The sequence below is a fragment of the Panthera uncia genome, chromosome D4 (genome assembly GCF_023721935.1).
Source record: "Panthera uncia isolate 11264 chromosome D4, Puncia_PCG_1.0, whole genome shotgun sequence".
NCBI classification, from domain to species: Eukaryota; Metazoa; Chordata; class Mammalia; order Carnivora; family Felidae; genus Panthera; species Panthera uncia.
This window is the reverse complement of record NC_064807.1, coordinates 86,274,300-86,290,212: the sequence shown is the minus strand read 5'-3', so window position 1 is coordinate 86,290,212 and position 15,913 is coordinate 86,274,300. Positions and strand designations below refer to the sequence as shown.

Sequence of the window (15,913 nt, the reverse complement as noted above, 5' to 3'; positions counted from 1 at the left end):
CTTAAGAAACCAATTCCCCGGTACTATTTAAAAGGCTGTGTCTGCTCAAACATGACCGCGCGTCAGGAAAACATCCATCCCATAACTTGAACGCCTGTTAAGTGATGATGTCATCTCTGCAGACATAGAAGAGCAAGCCCCTCCCCACTGGGCGTGTCCGAGTAGGGGGGAGGGCGGAACACGGCTGTCTGTCCCAACTACCTCAGAAGGATTCCTGCGCTGGACCAAGCGAGAGACCTCGGAGAGCGATTTCGATTTTTAATATTATCAGTTAAAGGAAAAAAAAATGATCATACAGCTATTGAAGTGTTTCTCCCCAGAAACAAACGCTGCGCAGAAAGTTCTGCCTACTTTGTTCTCGTTGGAAAGTTCAACGGGATCTCCCTGATCAATCAGCTCTTTATCATGTCATCAAAGGAATATTTGCAGCCACTGCTCTCGATGTTAGTCCCTGAGTTAAGCTCAAGAAGTAGGGGTGGACCAAGGGGCAGACGGAAGGGCTGTCCCACAGAGCGGGTCTTCGGTGGGAGCTCTGGGCTTGTCCCGATGTGCCCAGCTTCTGCGACCGACATGAATGACTCGAAACAAACAAAAAACCAAAGGCAAGCGTGACACTGAAACCCCAAGGCAGGGCTCGGATGTCAGGGATCCAGGGGTCAGGTCTCTCCCTCTGGCTTCCTAGCCCTGTGGTGTCGGGCAAGCCCCTCTCCCCCCTGCAGGGGATCCTTTGGATGTACCACCACCAGCTGCACCCTTTGGGGCAAGCTACCAACACACTCTCAGCACAAAGGAGCTTTGTATGCTAGAAAGCACTTCACAGCACGGCTGTTAAAATAAGGCAACTTGTCCAACAAATGCCGAGTGCCTACTATGTGCGGGGCTCTGTTCCGGGCACTGGGTTCCTGTGGTCAACGAGAATAACCAGGCCCCTACTCTGTGTCAGCAGTCAGTGGGGAGTGACAAGGTCTGCGAGCTGACCAGGAATCGATCATTTCAGCTGGTGATGAGCATTATACTAATAAGAAAAGATAGTGAATTGTGCTAATGAGAAGATAAGTGCTTAGGAGAGCTGCTTAAAACACGGTGATCGGGGAAGGCTGCTCTGATCTCTTTAGATCACGGGATCTAAGGCCTGTCTGATGAGCAGTTGGCTATACAAAAATCTGAGGAAGAGCATTCCAGGCAGAGAAAACAGCCTGTACAAAGGCCCTGAGGCAGGAGCCAGCCTGCCTGGCAGGTATGAGTGTAGAAGAGAGAGAGGTCAAGGTCACTAGAGAAGAAAGAACTGGACGTGTTCCAAGACACAGGCAAGGGCCGGTTCGCCAGGGCTTGGATTTTACAGGAAGGGTGACAGAAAGCAACCGCAAGGCTGAGTAGGAGAAGTAGCACGCTGATTTACGTTTTCAAAAGATCCCCTTGACAAGGAAGACAGCGTCTAAGGAGACAGGAGTGAGAAGATCATTCAGGAGATATTCTAGGTCAGGGGTCAGCAAAGCACGGCTGGCGAACCACCTGCTTTTGTAAAGAAAGTTTTACTGGAATACAGCCGCGTGCATTCCGCGTTGAGGAACTGAGCGGAGACCGTGTGGCGTACGATGCCCGTATATATCATTTACTGTTTGGACCTTTAAAGGGAAAAGTCTGCCGGCCCCTGTCTAGGCTAGAGATGATGGCACCCTGGATGAGCGCTTGCTTAAAAACAGTATTATAAATAACTGATTACAATACTAAGACCTGCTGCTAGAAACCCAACCTCCTATATCCAAGAGGCCATTTGCTATCAAACGAAACACTGTACAAACCTTGCCTCTACCACGGACTCGCAATCTTGCTTTCCGTATTTGTTTTGGATAAGCTTGTGGAGGTTGGCTACTTAAGATCCAAATGTTACTTTGAACGACCCAGCTGGCAAAACAGGTGGATTAAAAGGCGAGGACACTGCAGTGGCTGGTGCCCCAAGGAGACTCTTGCATGTGCCATGATAAACCGAGTGGCAAATGACTGACGTGGGGGTTTTGGGGATTACTGGCCCGGTTGCTTTCACAGATGGCCCCAAGTGCTCCCGGTAGACAGTGAAGATGACCCCAAAACACAAAGAAAGGGGGACAAGGGCTCATGATTCTCAGTGGAGTCCCCCAACAGCATGCATGTCAAATCACTCCCAAACACAGAACCCCAAAACATAAACTCGACACATTAGGCACGTTCCCCGCTCCTTTGGGAGGACACTCTCAGCTTCCAGATCTTTTCCCTCCCTTCCAAAGTAGCTAGAGTGTGTTCCTGAGTCTTTGGCCTTCCTTATAATTTCTATGGTTAGGTTTCACATGTTGCCGGAATGTCATTTTTTCCCAAAGCCGATACGCTAAAAATGTTACAATAGTTTCCTGTTCCTGAATTTGATTAAAGGCTGAGGCTCTCAGATTTGTTCTTAAGTCATGTTTACTTCAGTTATCTATAATTTGGGAAATTTCCACTAAGAGAAAAGCAGTACAGAATACTGGTTAAGAGGGGTAGCCCTGAAGTCAATGGGCTGCACTTGAACTCTTGGTTAAACAATGTTAAACAGGAGTTTGACAATACAAGATACAATTATATCACTGACAATACGTTGTAGATATAACAACATTCTATAAAGAGACAAGGAACTCTTTCCTTCATACAAATGCAACCTTGTTTCAAGAAATGATTTTACATGTCCACTAAAATAAGGAGTTAAAACTTAGTGTTTACTTATGTGCCGGGTACTTTGCAAAGACCATTTTAAATTCACTACCTCACTTGTTCCTCTCCCCGATTCTCTAGGAGGCTGGTAGGATTTCCATTTTAAAACAAGGAAAAGTGAGGCTCAGAGAAGCTGAATGCTCTGCCCAAAGTCACACATCTCATAAGCGGAGGCACCGTATTTAAGCCTGGCCTGCCCAGCTCTAGTCTGTGCTATCGACCACAGTGCTGGGCACCCCCTTTCGTCCGCCTAAGACTTTCTTAAGTATTTCTCACTTCCCAAGGACCTGAGACCTAATGATTTCCAGGGCACGGAGCTGAAGCAATTCCTCACGTCGTAACGGACCGTTGGCGGGTAGCTGCTTAAGGGAGGTGAGGTACATTCTCAGCTAATATTGGTGCTGGCCAGAATATAAGAGAGTCACTGAAGCCAGGATATTCCAACAAAACCAAGGCCAGTCCGGAGCTTATCAGAGAGCCTGACCTTGAGGGGACTTTGCTACTGATTGTTTTTGCCACTCGACCCCCTTCTCCCCTCTTTTGGAGGGAGGCAAGGAGGAAAATCAGTTATCTTGCTACACGTGCTATTTGAGGCACCGTTATAGATGAGACACTAATCAACGTCACACATGTGACCCCGACTCTGAATAGTTAGCGGCAATGAGGAGAGGGGGAGCGCTGAACTAGGAGGCAGTCAAGAGTCCTGGTTTTCCAGCCAGCTCTTCCAGGGTACGACCCCCAACGGCCTTGCTCCTTGGGGGTACTCACCTGTAAAATGCACGGACAGACTAAACCAGTGTTTTCCTAAGAGAAAGAGGTACACAGGCATGTTTGGGAGACGCACGGATAAATGTTTTTAAACTTCTGTATATATATATTTCTTAGTTACCTTCCATGCATGGCAAAGTTTTTCACTTCTGCCAGTGATTAAGTTTCCTTTTAGAAATATTTTAAGTAAGTCTGAATTTTAAAAAGATTTAAAAATACTAAGTAAACACCGAGGGGGTCAGCGTTATGGCGAAAATCATGAAGGCGATATGCAAATCATTAAACTTAGGAATCAGCCATTAATCATCCCCAGGGCACACGTCTGCGACTAAAATTCTCTGACAAGGCTCATAATCCAAGTAGCTCGCCTTGTAAACCCAAACGGGAAGCCGTGACTATCTCCACTTCACAAGGAAAACATTACACCGACCAGGAACAGACAAAGCCACCTGAAGACCCAGTCATCCACACACCGTGTCCGTGCTACAGCCGCTGCTGATGGTCACGGACCCAGCAAGCACAGGCTGCAAGCTCCCGCCACCTGCCAGGGAGCAGGAACCCAACTTGCCTCCCGGGAACCCCTGCTCCACGGTCCCGAGTGACCCCGCTCAGACCCTGAGAAGACGTGGGCTGGACCGAAAGCCGCTGCTTCCCACAGCAAGAAGAAACGGCGTGTCACCCAGGCAGCGGAGCCCAACGGCTAAGACCAAGTCCCAGATGGCAGGTTCTGGAGTCAGGGTGTGCAGGGTCAAGTCCCAGTGGCACTTCCCACGACCCAAGAGGGTCCCAAGGAGAGCAGCAGGTGTCTCAGACTTATCGCCTGCTAAGTGCCTGATGGTGCCCCCATTCCGTCTTCATGGGGACCTTACACGGTAGCTACTCTTCTCCTTATCGTGGGATCGGGAGCGTCTACCCGTGACTGTATCCACCGGGATAATGAAATAACAATGTAAAGCACCCAGGACAACGCCAGGCCCGTGGTAAGAAATAAGAAGTGTTTACTTTTGTATTTTATTCAAGAATAATAATAATAATATAGAGAAGGACACGGATCGTAAGTTTACAGCTCGTTGAACGTCCACTTCCTAAAATGCCTGTGGACTAGGGTCAAGATCAAGACACAGAACATTTCCGGCACCCCTGAGGTCTGCCTCATTACCTCCTTCCGTCACTACCCACCCCCACCTCCCAAGGGGGACCTCCTAACGTCTAATATTAGCTATAAAAAAAAATTATCACAACCATCAAAGACCTCCATTTTCCAGACAAAGAAACTAAGACTTAAAGAAGTTACATTGTGTGTCCAGTCACTAAGCTGGCGAGTGGCAGAACCAGAACCTGAACTCACACGGTCTGAATCCGAAGTCTTAACGGGCACTTCAGGTCCAGCAGCAGCCCCTTACCCACGGGGGATACATCCCAAGACTCTGGAGGCCTGAAACCACAGGCAGCACCCAACCCCACGTATATCGTTTTTCCCTTTACATACGTGCCTGTGATAATAAGGTCGACCTTACAAGTTACGTACGGTAAGAGATGAACGATAACTAAAAGGAAAATAGAACTGTATAATATACTGTAAAAAAAAAAAGTTATGTGAACGTGGTGTATCTCGTACTGGACCCGCTCTACTTGTGGTGACACGAGGTGGGTGACAGAGGCGTTGTGGAGCAGCGTTAGGCTACTACTGACCTGACAACGTGTCAGGAGGACCGTTCGCTTCTGGACTGTGATGGACCAAGGGTGACTGAAACTCTGGAAAGCAAAACCGCAGATAAGGCGGGGGTGGGGGGCTACTGTACTACCCCCTGGGGTTTTGCGACCATCAAATGAGAGAACGTATATGGAAGCCCTTGCCTGGCATCCAGCGCGACAGGGGCTCCGTGAATGCTGGCCATTGTTGTCATGAGACGGGGCCCCAGCTGATCCTGCCCTATTTACTAGCATTAACCAAAACAAGGAATTCTATAGGCCAAATAAGGTACAGCACTTCGTGGTGGCTTTCCTGACAACCTCATGCCACCCACATTGGGGCAGAATGGAATACTCCCCTCTCTGTGTCTGCAAAGCACTTTATAAACTACCTTTGAATAATGTAACTCACTGACGAAGTTATTGGTTCTATGGTCTCCCCACTATAGGGAGCTCTTGGAACAGACTTGTCTCAAGCTTCTTAGTACCGCCAGGACAAAGGTTTTTTAACTGAGAACTTCAGGGCTTGGCTTTAGAGAATTCACGAACCTCCTGAAATTACACACAAAACTATTTAAACATTGCTGTGGTGAGGTTCAAAGTTTTCAAGAGTCTTAAAAAGGCCCCTGCTCCCAGAAGTTAAAGCACAACTCCCCTGATGCATAGCAAAGTGCTCGCCACATGGACGGTACCCCTCCAAGGCTTGCTAAATTTAAAGCAGATCTGGAGAAGCCCACTGGTAGCCACGATGCGAAGACGACCAGGCGAAGCTCTAAGCTGAAATAACGCTCCAGCTGGACCCTCCAGCGCAGGCCCTAAAGAGGGTAGGTCCGTTCCCCTTCTACCCTACGTCCCAGTGAATTCCACCAGCATCCTTCGATGCTTTGTTCAGATTCTGAAGTCTCAGAGATGGAAAATTAGCCAGCTACCTCTGTGAAGGAACCAAGCCCTTAGAATGCAGAAAATGGGGGTCCAAGAACAACGGCATTAACTCTTTGCGTGCCTTTGAGAAAACTGCTTCGTCTTCCTTTGGCTCGTTATTGTCAAATACACGAGGAGAATGAGAACCCTCGTCCCGGCGACTTCACTTGCTCACGGGCAGGACTGAGCCCACAAGAAGACGAAACCAGCCGCAAGCTGTCGTATCTTTGTGCTGGCCCAGCATCCAGGCAAGAGGCCCATGGAGTCAGCAGATCCTCCAATAATGGCAGGCAATTCGAATCACATCACTACTTCTATTAACACTACTCCGTCTTGCAAGTGATTTGCTATCATCTGGTGTGAGGATGAAAGTATAGTCAACGTCTCCAAGAGAAGTACCAACTATTCTTTCCCAAGTGTCTGTATAAGAAAACTCCAAATGCGACACAGTTTCAAGAGAGGTGATTCTTAACAGAATAAAAGGGTTGCACAGGAAAGCTGGGGAGAAGGGGAGTCTGAATAGGTGCCCAATACAACATAATACAAAGCAAAAGAACCCAAAGATATGATCAATTTTTTTTCAGCCCCAGCTAGATGTCAGCTCTCTGAACGTTCGCAGGCTTGAAGCAACTATTGAGATTATGTCGCTTAACGTTTCCTGAAACGTGATCTGTAGACTATGACTTGGTTTTATGAAAAGAAAGTATGAAATTACATTAACTTCAGGATATTTACAACGCACACCCCGAACTCTTGTAGGACTTAATACACACAAGCGTATTAAAGGTTCGGAGAAAGCATTAAAAAGTCAATTCACCTTTACTTAACCCTGTATTCCCCAAATGTTATCTGTCCACGACCCCTTTCCCATGGAAGATCTACGAACAGCCTGTAGATCAAATGTTGGGAATGGCTGGCCCAGCATGAGGTCATATAGCTACTTGCGGGAGACCCAGGTCTCCTAAATCTCCATACACAATTCTTTCCATTAGAAATTTCAAATAAAGGGGGCGCCTGGGTGGCTCAGTCAGTTAGGTGTCCGACTTTGGCTCAGGTCATGATCTCGCGGCTTGTGAGTTCGAGCCCCACGTCGGGCTCTGTGCTGACAGCTCGAGCCTGGAGCCTGGAGCCTGCTTCGGATTCTGTGCCTCCCTCTCTCCGCCCAACCCACTCTCATTCTGTTTCTGTCTCTCTCAAAAATAAACAAACAAACAAACAAAAATCTCAAATAAAGGTGTGCCTGGGTGGCTCAGTCGGTTAAGCTCAGTTAAGTCCGACTTTGGCTCAGGTCATGATCTCACGGTTCGTGGGTTCGAGCCCTACGTCGGGGTCTGTGCTGACAGCTCGGAGCCTGGAGCCTGGAGCCTGCTTCGGATTCTGTGTCTCCCTCTCTCTCTGCACCTCCCCTGCTCATGCTCTGTCTCTCTCTCAAAAACAAATAACAAAGACATTTAAGAAAAAAAAAAGTCTTTCCTTTAAAAGAAAAAAAGCAATTTCAAATAAAAACCAGAAATGGACTCGCAATTTGGAAAGGGATGAGGAGAAAACAACTTGTTGACTAGGCATCCCAATGGCAACCCAGAGAGCCAATGCCCCGTGTGAAAGGGCAGCTGCTACTCGGCTCCTGCTGAGTACTGCCATTCCAGAATGTGGGAGCAGCGTGGCCAGATTTTTTCCAGAAAAGCTAGAAATCTCCAGTTTTACTGGACGTCATTCTAGTTTCTAAGTGTTGGCATTGTGTAGGTGAAACAAAGCGTGCCTGCAGGCCCCCTGTGAGCCTTCTCCAGCCCGTGGGCCACCGGCTTGGGAACTCTGGTCTAGGCAAATTTGTATCTACAGAACAAATGGGACTCTGGAAGAAACCAAAGTTTGATGATACATTTGGGCTATCAGATTTTAAGAGAAAGGTAAAGAAGTCTCCGTTGAAAACGAGAAAAACCTTAGAAACATACAGTGGAACGCAGTGTGCATTTACTATTTACCTTACAATAGCAAACGGGAAGTTCAGGGCTTCCGTGAAAGCAGTGACCCAAGTAGATGGTCACATCACTAAAACCCTTGAACAAGGTCTCACTCTTTACAGGGTACTCTACTGGGTCCCACCAAAGATACAGCAACAGGGTTCGAGGGAGCAAAAATGAACGCACCTTCAGTCGTCAGTCCCTGGTGACTGAGGGACCTGAGCTACGCAAACTGGGCGTGTGTGAGACAGTCTCGGCGGAGTCCGGCTTAAATCGATGGAGACGCCACACACTTGCCGTGAGTCAGAAACATCACACAGTAAGGAAGCAAAGGCAGTCTCTCTCTGGGAGTGACCAGGGGCCAATGAACAAAGGCTCTGTCTTTTAATGGCGGATGCACATTCTCGTAAAGGCAACGCAGCGCCAGATCTTCTGCTGAGGCTCAAAGTGTGAGACAGCAGCACGGCATGGCATCTTCCGGAGGACCAAGGAAATTCTGAGGCCCCAACCCAGTGAACCTTTCCCCCCAAAAAGTACTGTAAAGAACAGGCGCCAGGCCTAGGGAACTGTCCAAAAGGCTGCTTTCTTACTGGTTCTGCATCGGCTCAGTCCCGATCGTTAGGGCGCAGAACCGTCATGGTGCTCAACCCCGACAGGCTCCGGTCACACTGTATTCATGCGAACGGGACAGCCGCGGAGTTATGCAACACACAGCACTGACTGCGTCTAGGTCGACACAGGAGCTTAAAGTCCCGAAAAGCACCAGCCGTCAGGCAAGAGAACTTCTAGTCGGGTGATGACCGACAGACAGCTGGCCCAACCTGGGGAAGGCGGCTGGGAACCTGCGACACACTGTGGCGGTCACACCGTCCTGTGAACAAGCAAACGTGTGCGCTAGATGGCGGAGGCTACCGGATCCCCAGGAGCAGGGGGCTTTGGGGAAGTATTTTCACTCTTAGAAAAAACCAACCAAACAGAAGGGATTCGTATCTAGTTATCCATCATGTCCACGAAGACGTCTGGGAGCCCAGACAGTCAGGGTGAAAACGCAGTGTGGCTGCAGGGCAGGATGGCCGAGCCTGGTCTGGCTCTGGGTCCACCTCCCACCCTTACGAGGACCCTACTCTCTCTAAACGAGTTTTAGATCTTTAGCCTTAGATCTTCATCAACGGGACCGAGTCAGACCGCGCTTGGACACGTGGATACTTCCCTTCAGAACGGTCGTACGCTATTAACTCACTGCTGGGGAGAATTTTAAATTTTACACAACTTCAGAGACTCCCTTTTGATCGAGGAATACCGTGTTCACAGTGAACTAACAGTAACAAGGGGCCGGTTCCCTCTGTTGGAAAGAGTCCAGAGGATACGCAGGAGGCTTCAAGATGCCAGGCAGGAAGCTTAGTGGGTTTAGGTACTGGACTCCACAAACCAGACTTAATAGAAACAGGAGGTTCAAATCCCAGCAGGGCCAATTTGGACTTTATTGTGGTTTTCTAGATAAAGTGAGCACAAGACAGCTCACTCCTCCCTGACAAACTAGCGAGGGCTTTATAGACCGTTGCCGGTGTTTATGAGGGCATGTCAGGGGGCGAGGGGGTGGAGGGAAGCTGCACAATCATTTAAATAAATAAGTACACTGTCTTTTATTTCCAGTTACCGGAGAGAAAAAAAGCACATCTCTGCAACATGCCGTGTATACAATGAAGTAGAACCATCATCAACCGGATGCCCAAATAACAGGAGACCCTTTGAGGTAAGCTCTTCTATAAAGCACACAACAGGACGCGTGGGTGGCTCAGTCGGTGGAGTGGCCGACTTCGGCTCAGGTCACGACCTCGTGGTTCGCGAGTTCGAGCCCCACATCGGGCTCTGTGCTGACGGCTCAGAGCCTGGAGCCTGCTTCCGATTCTGTGCCTCCCTCTCTCTCTGCCCTTCCCCTGCTCACGCTCAGTCTCTCTTTTTCTCTCTCTCTCAAAAATAAATAAAAACATTTTTAAAAAATAATAAAAAATAAATAAAGCACACAACAGTTTCAATTTCTCACATTCCATTCTTGCTCAATGCGAGTCTGGAAATAAACCTAAAATTACCCACAAACCCGTTTTTTTTCTTTAGATTTTGAAAGGCCATCAAATCCTTGGAGATAGTATCGACCTCCAGCTGTTAATACTCAGAAGTAATACACTTACAGCACTGTCTCCATTGGGCTTATTACTGCTCCAGTCAATGGCGCATTTCAGAGCTGGGAACATTTCCAGTGAAGTTCTCTTTGCTAGTAGGAAACACCACCGCTTCAACAATCCACATGAGGTCAGCATTTAACAGAGGGTCTCCCTCCCTCTTGAGCAGGTTGTCCAAAAATACGAGTTCAACCACTGGCTCAAGAGAAGCAGAAAGTCTTCTCAATGGTTCAAAATTCATTTTATGTTCAACTACAGGCCTTCTGTAAACTGAGGATCTGAGCTCTTTAGGGTAGTGACTATAATTCTTCCTGGATACAGAGGGCCACCAGGTCGAGTGTCACATAGCAGCCACAAAGCGAAAGCCATTACATTATTAGTAGCCAGTGAGAAACAAAGTTCAGGACCCTGTACTGTAGAGGAGAGCAGTGCAACACGCCGGCAAGCAGAGTGGTGGAAGGGGAGACTGGTTGGCTCTGAAGTCTAAGTAGGGTAGATACTCACCACTGTACTGGTTGATGCCTAGGCAGTAAGTAACAAGCCATCAGACACAATTCTAGGTGGAACCACAGGTTTGGAAAGTGCTGGGATCCAATATGTCTATAGGAGCATCGGTATTAAAATGAAAAGTCAGTATCGGGGACACAGGTAGGGTTCCCGCCCCTGGAATACCGGAAAGAGATGTAAAGACCGTATCTTCAAGCGACCAAGTGGAGACCTTCTTCTAATACAATGAGTCCTGTGGCTTTCTGTTAGGAATCAAGCAGTAATTAGTTACAGCCCAACTTTTACACTGTCAGTTAGTTATGCCTACAATTAAATAGGAAGAGACGATGACTGTAACACACTCAGCAGAAACGGTTTAGGTGTCAGAGCTAACCTGTAAGAGTTACACACGATACAAGGACACGTTTTGCTCTAAGCACCCTGCCGGAAGCCAGAGTATTCCTGGCAGGTCCCATATTCGCTCTCCAGGGAAGCCCGCAATCTCTTAAAACCCAGCTTAGTTAACTCCGGCAAAATGCACGACATTGTCAGATGGTAAAGTTTCACCGTTGGGATGAGTCCATCTCACATTCTCCCCGAGAGAGAGGAAAACTACTGCCCGTAAGGGATTACTTCTACGTCTTGGGGACCACCCACACCTATGTAACATCTTCCTCTCTCCCCTCTCCAAGAGCAACTTCAAAAGTAAAGTACCCTCGAATTCCTTCCACTCCAGTCTTGGAATACAGGAAGTCCGAAGACGATGTTTTCCAAGTTTTAAGAAGCTACAGGGCCCGAGACGGCCGCTCTGTGTCTATACCCGGGTCCTCACCGGGAGCTCCCCAGCCCCCTTCCCCTCGCGAACCCCAGAAGCCCCCGCTGGATGCCCTGCAGGCCCAGCCCGGGCGCGGGGGCGCGATGGGGCCAAGCGACCCCGGCAAACCGTTTCCCAGCGGCTGCACCTAGGAGAGCCGCCCGACAGGCTGGGCCCGGGCGTCGCGGTGGCGCTTCCTCCCTCCGCTTCCCCGGCTGCCGGCGCCCCAAGAAAAGGCCGAGCTCGGCTGAGGCGTCAGCCCAGGCTGCCTCCCGCCCCCAGGCCCGACCCCCTCCTCCCAATCGGGCCCGGCCCGGCCCCGCCTCGGGCTCTCGTGCTCCCTCCAGCCGGCCCCGCCCGTACCTGCCGGACCCGGTGCAGGGCGTCCACGAAGCCCTCGGCTTTCATCCCCACCGGAGCGCTCTGCCCCTGCACCAGCTCCGCCATTACCGCCCCCGCCGCCGCCGCCGCCGCCGCCGCCGCCGCCGCCGCCGCCGCCGCCGCTCAGCTCCCCCGTCCGGCCTCCAGCTCCGCTTGGGGACCCGTAGCCGGAAAGGGAAAGTCGCCCCACTTCCGGCGGAAGGGAAGCCGGGACGCTGAAAGCGAGAGGAGCCGTGTCTGTGGGGGGGGCGGGGCCAGGGCACGTGATCCCAGCCCGGCCGGAAGTGGGGGCGGGGCCGCGGGCGCGGGGGCGTGTCCAGCGCCGGGGGCGGCAGCGGTCTGGCCTCGAGGAACGGGGAGCTGTTCCCAGACCGGATTTGGGCCAGGCCCGTCGCTGATGTCGTGACAGGCCCTTGAGGCTCGGGTGGGGCCCGAGGTGTCCGGCTCTCGGCTGTTTGGAAACCCAGAGAGGAATGACGTGGTTTTCCCAAGACAGCCCCCGAGCAGCCCTGGTTCACTAAAAGCCTGACCCTGGCCGTCCCTCCCAGGAATGGCCATTGGTTTGGAATATTGGGACTGAGCTCTTGGAAATGGCACCATTGAGGGCCCAGAGGGAGGCTGGAGGGCGAGGGGGCAGCGCCGCAAAATGTCTGTTCCCCAACATTTGCAAAGAGCACCCGGCCGGGGTCCAGGTGGCAGGAGGACGAGGCTGGGCTAAACCACACCTGGGATTACCTGGCGACACAGCTCAGGAAGGACGCTCCGCTGGAAAGCCAGCATGCTGTCCTCTTACACATTCCTGCGCTAACTCTGGGGCTCTGGGGAAAGAAGAGATAGGGACAGGACCATCATTGTTTCCATGCCTGCTGACTCAAAACCGTCTTGCCAGAGGGCTTCTTGGAATGCTTAAGTAACTTTCTCCTAATGGTACTCGCTAGGTGTCGATAACTTCAAAGCAAGGGAGAGAATCTTCGTGCTGGAACACACGTGCGCCTTTGAGATGGCGCTTACAAATGAGCAAACAAACCCGCCAGAAGGGAAACAAGGCTTAGGGGCTTTGACACACATCTTGCTGGTGGCAGGCCCAAGCAGGGGCTCCCATCTTTTGATTAACACGATTGCCTTTAGGATTAATATTTCCCAAGGCCTGTGGTGCCAAGGAGTTGGATTTTAATGGAGAGTCATGTCAAGCATTTTACGTGCCTCTTGAAGTTACGAAGGAAGAGGAGCATCAGAAAGGAAATTGAGAAGTAAAATACGGTGTGGTTTTCCTTTGATGATCCTTTGCTAAGAGAGCTTTGGGTTTTAGAAAGAAGTGTGTGGAGTAACTGGCCAATCGAAGAGAAGTTCTTCATTTGTTAGTGACTTTGCGACCAGACTGTGAGTTCCTTTAGGGCAGAGACGGGGTCTCTTAGTTTTCCCTGTATCCCTAGAATTTGACACACGGTGGTTTTCTGCCAAGAGAAGTTATTTTGAATCGAATAATGCCAAATTGGAATAAGTCCTAGATTATGGCGAAATAAAAGAATTTGGCAAACTTGTCACAGTGAAGGTTATCACTTTCAGGCAAAGCGTTTCAACCCATGTGGAAAAGCACAGAGTTGGCCATGGTTGCTGTTACTGGTGAAGGGTTATCATGAGGCAGAACCAACGCATGACCGGACATATCTATCCTGGACATACCGGACCAACACATGCTAACATATCTATTTGTGGCCCATCCTGGGTGTGTTGAGTGTTTTAATTTTGCCAAGTTTGTAAAACTCAAGGTGAAGGTGGCATCAACCCTCAGGAATGGGGATGGTTCTACCGACCCAATATCACAATGCTTGTGTTTTGAATATTTTTAAAAATCTGAGGTGAGTATGTTAATCCAAATTCCAGCTGGCTCTCCCTAGGAGTATAAACAGCGAAAACAGGGCTATTGGCCCAAACCTAAGGCGTATTCCAAAGACTACAGAGTGTCTAAGTAGGAAGACAAAATTCGGATTCTTCCTCTTTTACTGGTTCAATAACTTTGGGCAACTGACTTATTTCTGAGGGCGCAGAAGGGGAAGACGACCCAGACCCGATCAAGTCCAATGGTGTATGTCCTACTAGCACACTGGATTTCATCATAATTTGTTTTATTTTATTTTAATTTTTTAATGTTTATTTGAGAGAGAGGGAGAGAGAGAAACCGGGCATGACCAGGGGAGGGGCAGAGAGAGAGGGAGACAGAATCTGAAACAGGCTCCAGGCTCTGAGCTGTCAGCACAGCCCAATGCAGGGCTCAAACCCACCAACCATGAGAGCATGACCTGAGCCAAAGTCAGACACTTAACTGACTGAGCCACACAGGTACCCCTATCACAATCGATTTTAAATCACTGTGTAATTATTTGTTTATTATTTGTTTCTTCCACTATAACAAAATGAACAGTTTAGCTAGTTACAGAACTCTGGACTGTAAATAATTTTTCTTTAAAATATTGGAGGCATCACTCACTGTCTCTAGCGTCCAGTATTTTTTTTTTTTTTTACTGTTTTGTTTTTTATTTTTGAGACAGAGAGAGACAGAGCATGAACGGGAGAGGGGCAGAGAGAGAGGGAGACACGGAATCGGAAGTAGGCTCCAGGCTCTGAGCCATCAGCCCAGAGCCTGACGTGGGGCTCGAACTCACGGACCACGAGATCATGACCTGAGCTGAAGTCAAGACGCTTAACCAACTGAGCCACCCAGGCGCCCCTAGCGTCCAGTATTTTAAAACAGCTTTATTGATAAAAACTTGATACACAATAAACTGCACATAAGTAAGGTGTATACTTTGATATTGTTTCACATATACATACAACTGTCAAGGTCATGAACATATACACCACTAGCCATCTTACCCTTCCACGCTTCTTCAGCCTCCACCCCACCAGCCTTTCCATCTGCAAACAACCACCAATAGGTTTTCTGTCACTCTAGGTTAATTTGTGTTTTCTAGAATGTCATATAAGTGAAAGCAGACAGCATGACTCTTCTGCCTGAGGTGTTTCACAGAGCATAATTATTTTGAGATTCATCCATATTGTGCCATGTATGAAAAGTTCATTCCTTGTCATTGCCTAATAGTATTCCATTGAATGGATATACCACAATTTATTTATCTGCTTACCTGTTAGTGGATATCTGGACCGTTTCTGATTTGGGGGATATTATAGTTAAATTTGGCTATCAGTCTTTATATGGACATACACTATTATTTCTGTTGGACTGACACATGGCCTTAAAGGACTGGGGTTGGCAATGGAGCAAGCCTGGCAGGTCAGGAAGTACACTCTCTCTCTCTCTCTCTCTCTCTCTCTCTCCATCTCTTGCCTTGGTAACTGTCTTGTGCCTTTTTTGGCTTCATCCTTTCTGGTGGCCAACCTGCTACTTCTGCTTCTCAGACTGGATGATGGACTATTGGAGCAGACAGCACTGGGGTTTACACAACATCACTTCCAGCCACCTGAAGAGAAACTGACTCATATATCTTGGCTCCAGGTTTAGAATTCTAGGGCACAATTCTGATTGGCTCAGAAAGGCCAGGTGTCCACCCCTAAACCAATCAACTGCAGCCAGGAGTGGGGTTCATCATCACCCTTGAAGTTGGATTGGAATTGGAATGGAATGGAATGGAATGTTTGTTGGGCAGACAAAAGTCAGTGACTGTTATAGTCACACGAGGAAAGAACTGGCTTCATATTTGTTTGTCGTCTTCCTTTTGAGGAGCTGAAATTACTCTTATCTCTTACCCTCCCGGCCTTCCCATCATCTTTGTGAGGCACCATAGGTTAGCATCAGATTCTCCACTTTATAAGTGGAGAAAGTAAGGCACGGTGAAACCAAATGACATACCCAGATCCCTAATAGAAATTGCTGTATGTCTGTATTCCCAACACCCCTTCTCTGTAAGTGACAATGAAGTGTAATGGGTGGATAAATCCCAGTTTATCAAATCCTTAAGTATTTTCACTTG

The 15,913-nt window shown here is 48.9% G+C and overlaps 1 protein-coding gene across 1 annotated transcript in view; it reads right to left on the bottom strand.

The window, feature by feature from the left end:
• Positions 1-12,033, bottom strand: part of FUBP3 (far upstream element binding protein 3) — a 50,579-nt gene extending 38,546 nt beyond the window's left edge. The window contains 1 exon segment of the mRNA XM_049630277.1: positions 11,907-12,033. Coding sequence (XP_049486234.1) covers positions 11,907-11,990 — 84 coding nt within the window. The 5' untranslated portion in view covers positions 11,991-12,033.
• Positions 12,034-15,913: the final 3,880 nt, after the last annotated feature.